Genomic DNA, 16,301 nt, shown 5'->3' on the forward strand with positions numbered 1-16,301 from the left:
TTTATTACAATTTTGAAGTATTTATGATTTAGCATAGTAGTTCTATTACATGCTACTTATGTTAAATATAAGCCATGATTATGTCGATTGTAGAATGTGTAGAAAAAATAAATCAATTTAAAAACTAGTGAACGAAATCTAAATAAAATCATACCCTTGTATCCAGTAACTGCATAATTTTCTCTCTCGCAAGTTTCACATCGTCAGCGCGGCCAGCAACCCTCACGTGAGGATCTAAACCAACATATTTTCATCACACAAGGAAATTTTAAAACAATGAACCGACTAAAATTCAAACTCACCAGATACATTCAAAAGATCGCTAAATTTATTGCACCGAATCTTACGAATAACATCATACACTTGCATTTCTTTACTATTTTCCGTAAACACCATTGTAACTTCATTAAATAAACATAAAATAAGAAATTGATTACAATAAATAAGTTCACTAAACGACGCGCACTTCAATAATGCCAAAAATTACGAAATTAAAATACAAAATCGACTAGGCGCCAGACAAACTGGCGCCATACGCGCGCTATCCCGCCAAAACGTTAACCCCGTTCAATAATGTACCGTTTATTTTCAAAATTTTGAAAATTTTGGCGTTTGTAATTGCGCTTGTTTTCCGGAGAATGTCCACTATACACATTGTTTGTGATGAAAGGTCTAACTTAACTTAAGGTTTAACTTACCTTTTTTTGATCGAGCACCAACTTTAAGGCGAATGGGCCAATTTACTAAAGTGTTTGTTTCGGTCATCACCTAAAAAAATTAAACATAAAGTAAAATAAATTGTATTACAAATTATTTTTACTATGGCCTGAACTGTTGCAATGGTGAGACGATTTTATGAATTACTGAATATAATTACTTAATTAATGAAAACTTACCCGATGAAAGAAAGCTTGGGCTGTTTGAGATTCTTCCAAATTATCTGAAAAGATAGACATTGATAATGCATTTTAGTGACAGTAACAATTTTATTGGTTTGCATAATATACTATTTTGTTTACCAGCCAGCATAGTTTCCAAACGGCGTCTGTCAACACGAAATCTTTCTTGGTAAACGTCTTCGGCGCTGTTTAGCCCAAGTATCACAGCTAATTTCTGTAGGTCTTCAGCTGACGTCACAGAGTTACTTGTTCCACTTTCAGAAGCCTGGGAGACGAATATAGACCAATGAACAAAATAAAAATTCTGAGCTGCATAGCAAATGAAAAGCAATTATTTTTATCAGATTCATTAGCCATATCGATGTTTTAAATTTCTGGATATCGTTCTAGAAGGTTATTCCACATCGTCAAAATGGCGGACAACAAAATGTCCTAACTGTAAACGTGTGGTTTGAAGTACGTGTTTTAAGAGAAATTTATACATAAATAATGAAAGCAATACTTACCTCGCTTACTGTGTCTTTGTCAGAATTATTTTTAAATTCAGACAAATGCGTTTTTACCGTTAAAAAGTTACTTGAGGCCATTTTAATGTACTTTTTATCAGAGTCTTAATTACTGTCAAAATATCGCTTCAATTAATATCAAATATACAAATAAAACTGATCAAAATACATAATAACAGCAACTCTACTAAAATAGTTTTGAACTAGAATTAAAGCAACTTTACGTAATGCTTAACCGGGTCTGACTGACAGATTTTTTGAAAATGATGCCGAGTCTGTAATTTTCAAAAAGAGGGTAGTTATTAATTTTCCGAATTAGAATTTAATTTGGCAAGTGTGATGTGAAAGATTAAATCTACCTACAATAGTGTCGATGTAGTTGCGTTCAAAATTTGAGTTGCGTTCGATCTGGTTGTCCCGTTGAACATTCATAATACACAATGAAAATGAAAATTTTATTGTTTTTAAACTTTGATTCAACGGCTTAACAGATTAACTTTTTTAATGATTTTGTCACTAAAAAAAAGAACACCTATGAACGTGCATTAGAGCGCTAAAAGTGGAGGCCCGTCCACAGACAACCAATCATAATGCGTCCCGCCAATATGAATGTTTCCGCCGAGACAGTCACGGCGTCGTCGATCAGCTATTTTTCCGATGAAAATTATTAACAAGCGCTAATTAATAATTTAGTTGTAATAAAAAGAAACAGAACATGAAATATTTGCAAATAGACATCTATCACCGCAGGACGTCAAAAGTGTTTTACTTTAATAATAAATTAAATAGATCCAAGAATTTAGTTCATGTAGGTTCTAATATACGCAGCGTACGCTGCAGTTTGTATTGAAAATTACTATTTTATGAACTCTCACTTTTCGTGTTATTATATATAGTGTAAAAATATACGCAGTGTAGGTACGTTGTCAAATTTTGTAATAAATTTTAATGAATGAAGCTCTAACCTTACAAATCGAAACGTTTATTCCATTGAAAAGTATTTTGGTGAATCTCCGTGTGAGGTCGCGTCAGTCGGGTTTCTGCGCTTGCCGGTGTTGGGTGTGCGTTCGTCTCGGCTCCGCAATTTTCGTATTTAGAGCTTTTAATTATAATATAAATTTAGCGATTTTATTTACTACAAATAACGTAGTAGGTATATGTTAAGTTGTACAAGAAGCTACTGTGAGCTTCAATAAGTGTGAATATTACGTATAAGAGTGAATTTAACGAATACTTTTAATTTTACTTGTGTGTAAAATAAGACGGTAAGTGGCATGTTATTTATTTATGTTTTCTTTACTCCGTTCCTTAGTTCAAAAATTATAAACGGTTAAGATTAGTCATTACCGCCGGTGTAAAAAAATAATTCTAGAATGAACAGCTGTTCTTTTGCTGGCTACAAGCAAGGCGCGGCGGCGTAATGTTACAAAATATACGCGTTGTACTTACGTTTTCATTTTACGAAATCGAGTGTTTACAATGACTTTGTAAGTGGACAAGTAATAAAGATTAAATATTAATAACCTTAAACAAGACCTTCGGAAAATACGGAGCATTTATTTGTGAAATCGCCGGTCGTTGAACGATTGTATTGTTACATTGCATCTCCCTCTAGTTGACAGTTCAATGAACGGCGGCATACAAAAGTGATCAATTGGCAACTTTTGTTTTTATCCTTTCCCTGCGTATTATGTCCCTGTACCCATGAAAATTACTCGTAACATGATTTTGTTTTAGACGCACATTAGATCATAACCCTTACTGTTTCACATGTGCTTTCCAATAGCATTGAAATAATATTCAGGTAAACTCAGTGACTGTAATAAATATATGTATATACTTACAATTGAATTCACGTATTTTATTTTGGTATAGTAACAAATGATACGGCGATTATGTCGACTCACACTTAGGGAACTGCATTTATTGCAGCAACTTATAATTTGCATCGCATTAGCGTTTGTTCTGCCACAGACGTGTGTTTCATACTAACTGCCTTAGACACTTTGTTTTTTAAAAAAAACACATGACAGTTACTGTTTCTTTTCATCCATTCACCGTCAGGTATTGATTTTCGTTTATTGTTGTGCACCCTCCCGCACCATGCCGAAACCAAAGGTGCCGAAAACCATGTTCAGGACTATATTCGGATTTCGGACCTACGCTACCTTACTCTAGCTGGAAATCGATTTTTTTTTTTATAAATTGGGGCAGGTATTTTAGTAATTTGCATAAGATAGAAAAATAACAAATTACTTATTTCTCCAAGTATATAAGTCAACTTTCCAACTGTAACTTACTTCTGTAACATAAAGAATTAATTTCTGTATTATTACATGTCAAGTTGCAATACAAACGCCTCCTAGACACGGTGCCGCAGGGCGCGACCCTATAGGTACAAAATTACCCACCTTTGAATCTTCTATTTAAAGTTAGATTTTGTTCTATATTGAACGCATTATTTAGTTTATTTAATGATATGTAAATTGTGATTGTATTTTCCTTGTAAATAAACCCATATTGTGTACGCAATAAAGTTTTACATGGATCGTGTCTGCATAATTATCAAGTACCCACTTAATTTTGCAAAATAGTAACTAAATATTTTTTATTATTTTACGATATACGTGGTTATCTCGCATTGAGCAACATCCTTAAGATATCTCACTGTTAATAGAATAGTGTATTAACTCAAAAAATGGATTTTCTCAATATCGATGAAAAACGAATTTCTCACTACCCGCAAAAAATCATCAAAATTGATGTATGTTATACTTTATTATAGACACTTAGACAATTTCTCAAATATATTTAAAAATAAAATGGAAAAAATAATTTAATATTTTTGTTCCTAGGTTTTTGCGATTGTTACACATAGGAAATGAAACTATTTTTCCGGATTTAAATCGCATATATTTGTTTTTTCAAACAAACCAACGTTTCGGGCCCTTTACAGGTCCTATGGTCACGGTTGACTGTCACAGGTCGCAGTCACAATAGTTTCATTTCTAATTAATATTTTTGAATAAGGATTATTTTGGCCAGAACTAGTACACATAAAGTGTTCCTTTTGCCTCATCTTGAGTTAAGTGATTATCTTTTGATTATTTCTTACAATATTTTGAGTTACAACACTATTGTAATAGCAGTGCGATATTGTAGGTAAAGGTGAAGACATGCCACGTTTCTTGTGGTCCGACTATCGATAAAAGGACGGTAGTAATCGATACACCGTAGGAAGTAATCGTTCGCTCTGATAAAATAGCTTATTCCGGTATGTTTTTCAACTAAACCGATGACAATACATCAGTTCATCATAAAAGACCTGTTAGTTTGTATATAGTTTACAATTGACTATTGTATACGCTTTTGTATTCATGTTCTCCGGTTTTGTGACAGACCCCCACGAGGTCCTCTCGAGTTTTTAAAGTCATATGCAAATTATTTATTTTTCCTTTAAAATGCGACTTTACCTTGAATGTTCCTCCTCACTAATGCAAAACTAGCGATAACATCTAGTTAAATTGCGTTAATTATTAATACAAACACAAAGAAAAATTCATTCGATCAGGACGCGACGACAGGCAGGACGCAAACCAGCGCCTTCACCGTACCGTGGCAACTTGTGTTCGATCTTTGTGTTAATAATTATAACACAATGACTACAGTCATTTCACAAAAAAATTATCGGCTCCGAATACCTACTTACAGCCTTTTGGAGTCGAAGCCCTTGGTTCGTGGGGTCCCAGTGCCAAATTTTATCTAAAAAATTTATAGACTGTCTGGGAAACCCAAGGTCCAGCAGCTACTTTGCCCAACGCATTAGCATAGTCATACAAAGGGGGAACGCTGCCAGAATCTTGGACACCTTGCCGCGGGGGCCCAATTTTATTCATATAAGTTAAAAATCCTAGTTTTACTTTCTAGTATTTAATTAAAATTAAAAATGTATTGACCTGTACAGAAATAAAATGACTGAGTTAAAAAAAAAATAGATATAATGGTAGTAGAACATCGTGATATTCAGTAAACCTAATATCTTAATACTTTCTGTCACTAGAAGTTCTCTAAAATCTCTGTAGTGTTACTATAGACGGACTGAAACTATCACGAGGCGTGTTTATATGTTAAAATGCGAATCGATGAGAATCGTTTGACGTATGACTTGCCCTTGGACACACTCTGAAAATAGATTCTATATTGCTTTTATACTACTTTCGTATTCATTTACAAGTTTTCGGCAATTTGTTAGAGACAGAAAAAAAATCAACTAGTATTTGTAATGCTAAGTAAATGTCAGAGAACTTGGCGTTTTTCCTTAATCACATCCTTTATTATCTTAAATGATTCAATAAAAAAAGCTAATGGGTTTAATTGTCTAAGATGTGTCATAATTCTCCACGGGCGATCAAACGGTGCACCAATAGTGCAGTCGTTTTCTTTTTCTAGTCAAACAATAATTTGAAATCTAATTAGAGTCCAGAATTTTATAAGAATAAAGTTACATTATTGAACTGTGCTCAAAGCATGTGAGAAACTACGGTACATCCATTTTATAGTGACAATAAAAATAAAAAATAGATTTTCGCTCCAAAAAAATGAGGTCGGCCATGATAAAAAAAATGAAGTGATAATAATTATGGTACACATCGGATTTTGATGTAACATTTTTTTCTTTTTTGGGCTTTTCGCGTTGAAGCCAATGACAAGATATTAGTTGTAAGAATTAAAGTGTTATTCGCCTAATTTTGAAGTTTTCTTTAATCTCTACTGTATTGTAACATTATTCACGAATATCGATAATAAAAACATGATTGATTCTTTTTTTTTCAATCACCTGACCGTGAAATGAGATCCGTTACTGACGCCAAACATGTTAACGGTGAATTTTAATAGGTATTCGCCTCAAACAATAAATTAGTGACTTACTTAAACTAAGTAATAAAATTAAAAGCATTCTTTGAACCAGTGCTACAAGCCCAACGACTCCAAACGCATTAATAAAAATCATAATTAATCTTTATTAAGTACAGAAGTTGAATATTATCATATTATAGAATCAAGCTTATAAATCCCATGTCCAGTTACAAAAATAGTCAAACCTTTTACTACCTGCAGAGACAATCAGTATGTGGTAGTTCTATACTAGCAAAGGCATACCTCTGAGTCACTAGACGTTTCTCAGGCATATTGCATCGTAATTCGTGACTGTATGAAAGAAATTCACAAATTGCTTCTTAAAAATTCTTCTGCTTTCTCCCGCCCTGCGAAAAGGTTTATTCATAAAATTGGCCAAATTAGAATGTAAAGTGATTTCGATTGTTCTTTTTTGTTGGACAGGGTTTGCTTTAGCTAGTAGTGACATTCAAATTTAAAGAAAATGTTGGGTGAAAAAAAAAAGAAAAACCTGGGTGGCAAATTAGGGAATCAATTCGGTTTATTGGATTGCACCCATTTTCCGTTAACCCATTTCAATATAACTTGGCAAATGAATGTCATTCCACACACACTTTGGGGGTCTTGGTTTTTTTATAAAAAAGTTATAGCTATGTAGAAATAATTGCATAAAACATGGAAGAGAAATAGACTAATTGAAAATTTTAAGAAATAACTTTTTTTTTTATTAAAAAAACCGACCTCGTAAGTTCGTGGAATTATTTGCCAAGTTTTACTTCGGTTACCGGAAAGTGCGCGAATCCGGATTCATCCCTTAGTTTGCCAACTTTTTTAAAAAAAAAATTTAAATTGGACCAATACTGAGGTACCCTCCTTCCAACAAAAAAATAATCATCAAAATCGGTTCATAAATGCCGGAGTAAATGCGTAACATACACACAAAAAAAATGCAATCCAATTGAGAACCTCGACCTTTTTTGAAGTCGGTTAAAAAGAAGTATGTATTTCTGTATTCGAAAACAAAGAAAAAAATCCTAGTGAATCCCTTTAAGGTTTTCAAGTGTCCCCCTTGTAATTCCAGTCACAATCAATGCGGCCTTGAAATACGTATACTGTGAGTTTAACAGTAAATGCATGAGTCATGTCATGATATGAGAGTTAAGACCATTGCAGAAGTGTATTGTGCATAGTACTGGCATTAAGATAAGAACTACAACAAAATACAATGTCATGATAAGAGCTTTCATATATTCATTACATAGTGTCTTTTGTAACTGTTCGGACGTGTTTATCTTCTTGATTACAAATTATTCAACTCAGAGCTATTTTATAAAGAATGGATAACGGTTTTGAAATTGAAGGTACTTACGTAATCATAACATTGTTTTAGTTTGAAATTTAAAACTCTATTCTACCTAAATCGTTCTATTTATTTCTTAACTATTTGCATGAAAATCATTTAAAAAACGGAACGCAATTAGATATAGAAATATAATAAATGTTACTTACTATAGCTGTAACAAATTTTTTATTAGTCAAGCGGGTATTTTTTTTTAAGAATGTTTTTCATTTACATAGTAGCCAAGCCACGCAAAAAATACCGTCTAGTACGCCTGCGCAACATTTCGCGGCCAATGATTAATGTTTTGTTAAATGGTCATCGAATGTGTGCGAAATTGTCAAAGATCTCTATTCATTCACTGTCACCTCGTATTCTGTATGACCAAAATACATATTTGTCGTTAGTTATGAGTAGATATTAACATTACAGTGTCAAACCAGTCTAATGAGTAGGCCAAATAAATTGTCAAATCATACACCCAACTAAGCTTTGAGGTTAGGTTAGGTTATGGAGACATTTTTAGCAACAAGTTCTGAATAGAAATCGTTGACGTTCCACTTTTTGTGTCAAAACAATCATAACATGAAATACTACTTCGAAATTACTTTGTCTTTTTAATTTTAATAGCCGTAGAGCTCCTTGTTACTCCAGGCATATGGAACTTGTCAATTTCTGTATCAGGTTGACGGGCGCAGAGGCGGTGCCCTTCAGACATTTGCGATTCAAATCTCTGAATGACACTGTAATTGCTCTGGACAGGCGTGTCACTTACGATCAGGGGCACGACTGGTTCGTCCCGTCACTTGCTATCATAAAAAATAATTTGCTGTTTGTTTGAGTAATTCAGTTTTGTTTGTAGCAATATTATGCTATGATTTTATTTAAAGCGGAATTCTATTTCTGATGTATTGCTATATAATGATAATTAATTGTTTATTGAATTGATATTCAATTATTTTTTACTCCATTTTGTTATTATTATTAATACAAAGATCGAACACTCAGACAAAATTCCTTCGATCCGGCCGTATTCGAACCGACGTCTTCTAGCATATCGTGCCAGACGCTATACTAACTAAACCTCGGAACGAATCAGCGGACCTCACGAATTTTTCTATATGTTTGTTGTTATGTCTTTATATTTGGTTTTTTCAACGACTTTTTAGCCGTAGCGCCATCTATGAGAAATCTTATGGATTTCGTCACCCAGTAAGATACTTTTACAGCTACCAGCCCTGGCTAGAGATGTCTAATGATAATTAATTATAATAATGATAATTAATTATTAATTTAAAGATCGAACACAAAGAAAAATTGCTTCATCCTAACAGGACCCACGTCTGCTAATTTAAAAAAAATCTTCAGTAGTATGTTGATAGTGTCTTTTAATAGGATAGGATTTTGTACATTCGTTATTCTTGTAATGACTTGTCAGTTGTCTGTCAGTCGCTTTCCGTTTTAATTGCCAGTGCTTTTTGTTTTGGTACTGTTCCATTTTGGGAAAGGCAAAGGCACTAATGCGCCATACAGCCAAGACTGTTTTTTTGGTATTCTGCTCTTAACATACAAAAAAGCATTTAATTTGATTTAGACTCTTTATTAAAAAAAACAACTTCAAAAGATTGTGGTATTACATCTATTTGCGAAGTTTTATTGAAAACGGTTAACGGAATGGAAAATGGTTGAAATCCAATAAACCTGATTTATCCCTTAATTTACTACCCTCAGAGGTGGATTATTTTCTTCAAATTCAAATAGCACCAATGCTGAGGTACCCTCTTTTCAACAAAAAGAAAATTAAAGTCGGTTCACAAATAGCGAACGGAGTAATCTCGTGTGTGTATGTTACATACAAAAAATACATTCGACCTGAGAACCACCTTCTTTTTTTGAAGTCGGTTAAAAATTAAGATACGCGTATTAGTAATTTCAATGGTGGTTTTAGTAAGGCAACGTTGATCGTTAGTGATTGAACGAATTAATTGCCTTCAGTGCCATTCTACTGACACTATTGATTGAGACTTAACTGATTACAAAACTAGAATGTAGCAGAATAACAAATATCATCATAATTGCAATATAATTTGCAATTAGTGTGCGTGGACTCTCATGAATGACCAATGGTTTAAAATAGCAGACTTGGGACGCAGGGTTACCGCTTTACTAACTAGAATTATAACAATCTTGGGGAGTAACCTCAAAAAAAAAATCAATGATAATGTTTCGAGTTCTTAGGTTTTCGCGATTGTTACACATAGGAAATGAAACTATTTTTCCGGATTTAAATCGCGTATATTTGTTTTTTTTTTCAAACAAACCGACGTTGACTGTGAAAAGTATCACAGTGGGATCTGTAAAGGGCCCGAATCGTCGGTTTGTTTGAAAAAACAAATATACGCGATTTAAATCCGGAGAAATGGTTTCATTTCCTATAATAATAATGTTGGTTATGGAAACGATAATAGCTATGAATGTATGTGAATATTAATGGGCACTTTGTAAGCCGTGGTTCTGTATTTAATGGATGATTATAATAATATTTATAAGCTGATATTGGGTGAGTTAATGTATTCTCCTAAAATAACATTTTTTTTTTCAGATTTTAAAGTCATTACGAGTACCATGGCCAAAACCGAGAAGTCATTTCCGAGAAACTTTACAGGTAAGAACTGACAGCATTTTGCACGTTGATTAGTCGCACACAATTTACCTGTATGTACTCGCGTTAATAACTCTACTTCGTGATAGGAAGCTTGAAGGTGGCGACCACACATAAATCGTGTGAGAGCGCCATTTTGTTTTGTTTTTCTTTCCTGTAGTTATAATAATCAAAATGGCGGACATGGGTAGGTAGCAATTAGAAGATTCAAAGCCCTCTTAAAAAGAAAATAGAAGACTTTATTTTTTTGATTGCTTTTCTTGTATAAACGCAGGGTTAGTGAAAAAGACTTATTCTATTTCGTAAATTTCGTTTATTTCTATTTTTTTGACGAAGGTAATAAAAATATAGTCTCGCGTTCCCGCCAAGTCTCACACCCCTAAAAAATCTGGCATCGCGACGCAAGCGCCGCACTATGACGTCATGTTTGGCAATCCGTCATCTTAAAAATAAACGGTGCCAATATGTGATAGCGTAATAGCTTCCGGTAGAAGGATAATACGATGAATTTATTTGGTTCTTGACACCTGACATTCCGACACGACGGAGCCTCTCTACGATCGCAAGTTTGTTGTGATGGTTTCTGATGCCAATTGCCTAACGGGTCTAAGACTATTTGAATGAGAAGTTGCGTAACAACGTAACACAATATCGCATTATTTATTAAACAATCAAATTTTATGACGAAACCAGCAGACTGTAAACGAAGGATAAAGACAAGGCGTAGACGCATACTATTGTTTGCAAATTTGTTGCTAAGCAACCGCGTATCGTCCACCTTCTTCCTGGCTACCGTATGTGACATTGTTATACCTGAATAAAACGATCACACATAGTTTTCAAAAGTGGAAATGATCCACTAATCGTCGTTTTTACATTTTTTTATTTAAGAACATAATTCATTGATAGGTCGTGTTTGATACTTAGTTGAGCTAAAAATGGAAAGTAAACACGTTACAATAAGGCGTTACTCTGAAAATTTGCTCGATGTTAGTCACAGCTGGCAAAGGGATGGGCGACATAATATTTCATTGGAAATGTAATATGATCTCAGTGATCAAATGAATATTCTCGTATCTAAATCTGTTATATTACTTTTACCCCAACCAACGTTTCCAGCTTTTCACAGGTTCCATGATCCGGCTGACTGTCGGTATAATATACGCTATTTAGATTCGAAAAGACTTCCATTTGAAGTTATTTTATTATAAACTATGGAATACTAGAGCTCTTACTGAGAGGCCAATTCGTATCAGGGGCTAATCTCGAACTCCGTCCGACATCCGTCCGAAACAATTATTGTCAAATAAGTAATATTCGACAAAATTAAAAGACAAGTAACCAGTATGAAGCTTCATTCGCATCACGCGTCTTTTCATTTGGTCAAGTATTGCTTATTTGGCAGTAATTGTTTCGGACGGTCGGACGGAGATCGAGAGTAGACCCCCTATTCCGAATCCAAGAAATTACGGTCCGAAACGTCTCAGGGATCATTTTACATTTTGTCGGAACGAATACGAAACATATACAGAGCGCAATTATGCGTTTAGGGTGCTGGTTTAATTACAGGCACACGGGCCTCGGCGACAGAGCACCTGAAATCTTTGCGATTAAAAGCCCTAAATGGCACTGCAACTGCTATGGACAGGCGTGTCGCTTACCACCAGGCGCACGATATATTCGTCCCGTCCCTGGAAACCGTAAAAATAAGTAAATAAAAAATAGGGTAACAAACAACTCGAAAAATGTTTCTTAGAATTGTTCGTTTTCGTGAACCCTATTAAATGATGAAGCAAATGTGGTCATTTAACTGTAAGTGGCAGTGTAACCAACGCCTGTGAAATAAAGATTCATTTAAAAAAATCAAGACCCCGTTGATTAAAATTAACGATGTCACAATAAAAGCTTCGACACTCCAGTGTAAAACACTCTGTTTCTTATACATATTATATGCATAATAGCATTTAATAAATCCTGTGACTATAATTATTATTTTTGAGTTTATGCCGTCATAATTGCCTGGAAGATATTGGAAAAATGAAATGAAAAAAGACACGGTTAAATAAATATTTATAAACACGTTAGTAATGAGTGCAGCATACCTTACCGATCGTCGGCTTGCTGATATTGAATTTTTTTTTATGATAACAAGTGACGGGACGAACAAGTCGTGTGCCTGGTCGTAAGCGACGCGTCTGTCCATAACAGTTGCAGTGCCACTCGGAAATTTAAATCGCAAAGATCTGAGGCGTATTGCCACTGCGCCCGTCACCCTGAGTCATAAGTTGGCAAGACCTGTATGCCTGTAATCTCACCAGCACCCTTAACCTTTCAAAACCGGAAGACGGTAATGCTGACATTACTGCTTGACGGCAGAAATGGGCAAGATGGCAGTACTTCCCTTGACGAACCCTTTCACAAATAGTGTTACAAAAAACTGGTATTACATTTTAGTTCTTAGTATATATACTACAGAGCATACATCTATTTAAACATGTTCTAAATAATATTTGACGTTATAAAAACAGTTTTTCAAAAGCCATTTTTCAACTTTTTAACCGATTTCAAAAATAGGAGGACGTTCTCAATTCGACTGCATGTTTTTTTTTTGTAAGTATGTTATGCGATAACTCCGGTATTTGTGAACCAATTATCATGATTATTTTTGTTGGAAAGAGGGTACCTCCATAGTGGTCCCATTTAATTTTGAAGAATCATCCACCTTTAAGGGTGGCTGTTAACGCATGAAGATTCATTTTTATAAATAGCGCCTAAATTTTAGTATAATGAGCAATTATTTTAATGGTTGATTTTGCTCTTCTTTAATTCAAGGCGTTTTTCTCTCTCAATATACTTTAAGTAGTGAGAACCGATTTTTATTATCTCATGTGTCAAGTACCGTATAGTGGCGAACTAGAGGATGAATCCGGGTTTGCGCACTTTTTAGTAACCGATTTCAATAAAACTTGGTAATTATATGTAATTCCACGTACGTTTGAGGTCGGTTTTTTTAGTACTCTGTACTGAGATTATCTTCACATTATTATTTGATTAATCGGCAATGCTTTCAAATTATTCGGTATTTTATTGAATATTTTAATACCCTTGTTATTAAAACAAATAATACTTTGAAATAGTGCAGTCTAAGGACTATAGTCTACCTGCAGTCTATCCAGCAATGAGACCGAGCTGTTGTGTCATGTTTTGTTTCTGTATTTTGTTTGCTGTATTGTGTTGTGTGGATAACTGTAGCCTAACACCTATATCATATGACTTGTAGAACCTTGATATTGACCGCCACGGTAAGGAAACCTTATACAGTTAATCCGTAACATTGACCGACTGCGTTGTTTTATTGGCTACCTCAGTGGCCCAGCGGTTAGAACTGTGATCTTGAGGAGGTCCCCGTTCTATACTCGGTAAGACGAATTTTTTACTAAATCAAACTTTTCATAATTCATCCTGCTTTGGATGTTTTGGGTAGGCTCCTATCGTTCATAGTACAGGGAATCAGCTCTGGTTGTCCTGCACTATTATTATTATGTGACATTACACACTGCCTACCCGATTAATTTGTTGAACAATTTGTTGTCTCACTGTCCCTAAACTTATAAACCCGTCGACAAAGTATGTGTAAACAGCGTGTCAATTGCGCCGTGATTGTCAGCCGAATTCACTTGCGTTGGCAGTCGACTCGGTGTAAACAGCGAGTTGACTGCGCCGCGATCGTCAGCCGAGTTCGCTTGCCGAAGAGGTGGCAGTCGACTCAAAGTAAATAGCGTGTCAATTGTGCAGCGATTGTCTGCCGAATTTATTTGCCAAAGAGGCGGTAGTCGACTCAGAGTAAATAGCGGGTCTACAACGCCGCCGGCCTTCGTAGCCGAATTCGCTTAACGAGGAGGCAGCAGTCGACTCGGAGTAAACAGCGCGCCGATCGCAATTTTTTTTTAATAATTAAGTGACGGGACGAACAAGTCGTGCCCCTGATGGCAAGCGCTTCCTTTAACAAGGCCGAATAATCTGCCGAAGGCGGCAGTCCACCCTGTGTAAACACGCTATAATTGTACCAATCTTCATTTCGTATCAATCCTAAAATGATACGAAATCAAGATTAGGATTATACTATATACATTTCACTAAAATGTGTGTACTATGGTCATTTATATATATTACAATTGACTTACAATTATATGGACGTCGGGTCCGCGCTAAAAAGTGTCCGAACTTATAGGGTGTTAAAATCGTATACAGAGCGTCATTCACGCTTTAGTCTTCGTTTGTTCGACTGACAGCGAAGCAAGCAAAATTAGACAGTACTGCGATGACATTACAATTTAAATTCAACGTTTTAGCTTTTTCATATTCCTTTAGATGTCACTACGTTTAAATAGGTTGACTTGGGACATTTTTTTCGTGGTTTTTGTATTAGACCCGTCGTCCATTATTTTGTAAGTCAATGTATATTACATTATTATTTAGCTCATGTTAGTAAATAGACACACCTTTTATATGGTTGTATGGCCAATGTTTGGCCGGGCACACTGAAACCACTAATTTTGTTGCTATCAACTTCTAGACAACCTGTGCTTCCACAAATAAATGAGTTATTTTTGTATTACGAACTACGCGATGTGTTCTCGTCGATCTATCTAATCTAGTCTCTTTCGCATACAACGTAGTAGTAGGTACCTAGGCCGTCGGAATACAAGTCATTTTTCAAAGTTTATATCTGAATAATTTAAAACGTATTTACATTACGCTTCAGTAATAATGTAATTGACAGACTTTCACTGAAGAAAGTAAGTGTGTGGTTCAAGATTGACAGCAGTGGTACGGTCACCTAAATCCTTAACGACTTTTTTTTGCCAAATATGATATTAATTGAAACCGAACGGAGTGTGCAAAACAACTATACGTATCATTGAATAATACAATTATATGGACGTCGGGTCCGCGCTAAAAAGTGTCCGCACTTGTAAGGCGCTAAAATCGTATACAGAGCGCCAAACTCCGCTTTAGTCTTCATTTGTTCTACTGACAGCGCGATACTGCGATGACATTACAATTTAAATTTCGAATAGGTTGACTTGGGACATTTTTTTCGTGGTTTTTGTATTAGACCCGTCGTCCATTTATTTGTAAGTCAATGATACGTATACATAATTGGTTCTTGGTCATGGAAGAAAAAAAACAATGGAAAACCGATGTCACCAAAACTCATACATTTAATTTGAAACACTACACATCTTTATATTGATTGGTTGTAGTTTCAAATTTAAAAAGAAATAACAATTTCTGGATTGTTAATATAATTAAAACATTACTCTGTTGGTATATCGTTGCAAGTTCAATACCATCAATACCCATTATTGCAAGTATTTATAACGACGTTTTAGTACTTATTATAATAATGAAATTTCAATCAATGTACTGCCATCTATCGGTTAATTGCTGAAAGACGACGAATTGGAGTTATTAATTTAGTTGTCCAAAAAAGCGATTATATTGTGGGATTGCTTTACTTTCGTTTCTTGTAATAAAATAAATAAAGAGTTTTTCATCAAGAAATTTGTTTTTAGATGACAATGATTCAAATTTTTATTGTATTAAAAAAGTAAGGTTTGGCAATAATTATGAATGAAAAATGGTATCCGTTAAATGTCCACCACGACCAGTTACAGATATCGATTCTTTGATCAAAGTTTTTAATCACATTTTGACATAATGGTGGGTCTATTTCGTTAATCACTTCACAAATTTTGAGTTTTAAGGCTGCAATCGATTCGATTGGCTCCCTATAGACGCCACTTAACGGCTGAATTTCGTGAAATTATGCGATCGGAAAATTTGGTTTGCAATACATTCTTTGTTTCGGTGGCTGTGTGACTTATGGCACCGTCTTGTTGAAACTACATCGCAATCCCCAGCGAATAATATGGTAACCGATAATTCTACAGGAAAACAAGAAAACTATTTTTTGCCTATATATATATATATAT

At 34.7% G+C, this 16,301-nt stretch overlaps 2 protein-coding genes across 2 annotated transcripts in view; one reads left to right on the forward strand and one right to left on the reverse strand.

Moving 5' to 3' along the window:
- The window catches only part of LOC113231204 (protein bicaudal C homolog 1), a 33,693-nt gene extending 32,050 nt beyond the window's left edge, over positions 1 to 1,643 (reverse strand). Inside the window, exons 1-5 of the mRNA XM_026465396.1 lie at positions 1,406 to 1,643; positions 1,020 to 1,164; positions 897 to 940; positions 699 to 768; positions 155 to 234 (exon numbers count right to left, since the gene is read on the reverse strand). Coding sequence (XP_026321181.1) covers positions 155 to 234; positions 699 to 768; positions 897 to 940; positions 1,020 to 1,164; positions 1,406 to 1,486 — 420 coding nt within the window. The 5' untranslated portion in view covers positions 1,487 to 1,643. The remainder of the gene's footprint in view (positions 1 to 154; positions 235 to 698; positions 769 to 896; positions 941 to 1,019; positions 1,165 to 1,405) is intronic.
- A 797-nt stretch (positions 1,644 to 2,440) lies between these two features.
- The window catches only part of LOC113231205 (sialin), an 87,442-nt gene continuing 73,581 nt past the window's right edge, over positions 2,441 to 16,301 (forward strand). Inside the window, exons 1-2 of the mRNA XM_026465397.1 lie at positions 2,441 to 2,670; positions 10,243 to 10,305. Coding sequence (XP_026321182.1) covers positions 10,266 to 10,305 — 40 coding nt within the window. The 5' untranslated portion in view covers positions 2,441 to 2,670; positions 10,243 to 10,265. The remainder of the gene's footprint in view (positions 2,671 to 10,242; positions 10,306 to 16,301) is intronic.

The sequence above is a fragment of the Hyposmocoma kahamanoa genome, unplaced genomic scaffold, assembly GCF_003589595.1.
Source record: "Hyposmocoma kahamanoa isolate Upper Pololo Valley unplaced genomic scaffold, ASM358959v1 65, whole genome shotgun sequence".
Lineage (NCBI taxonomy): Eukaryota > Metazoa > Arthropoda > Insecta > Lepidoptera > Cosmopterigidae > Hyposmocoma > Hyposmocoma kahamanoa.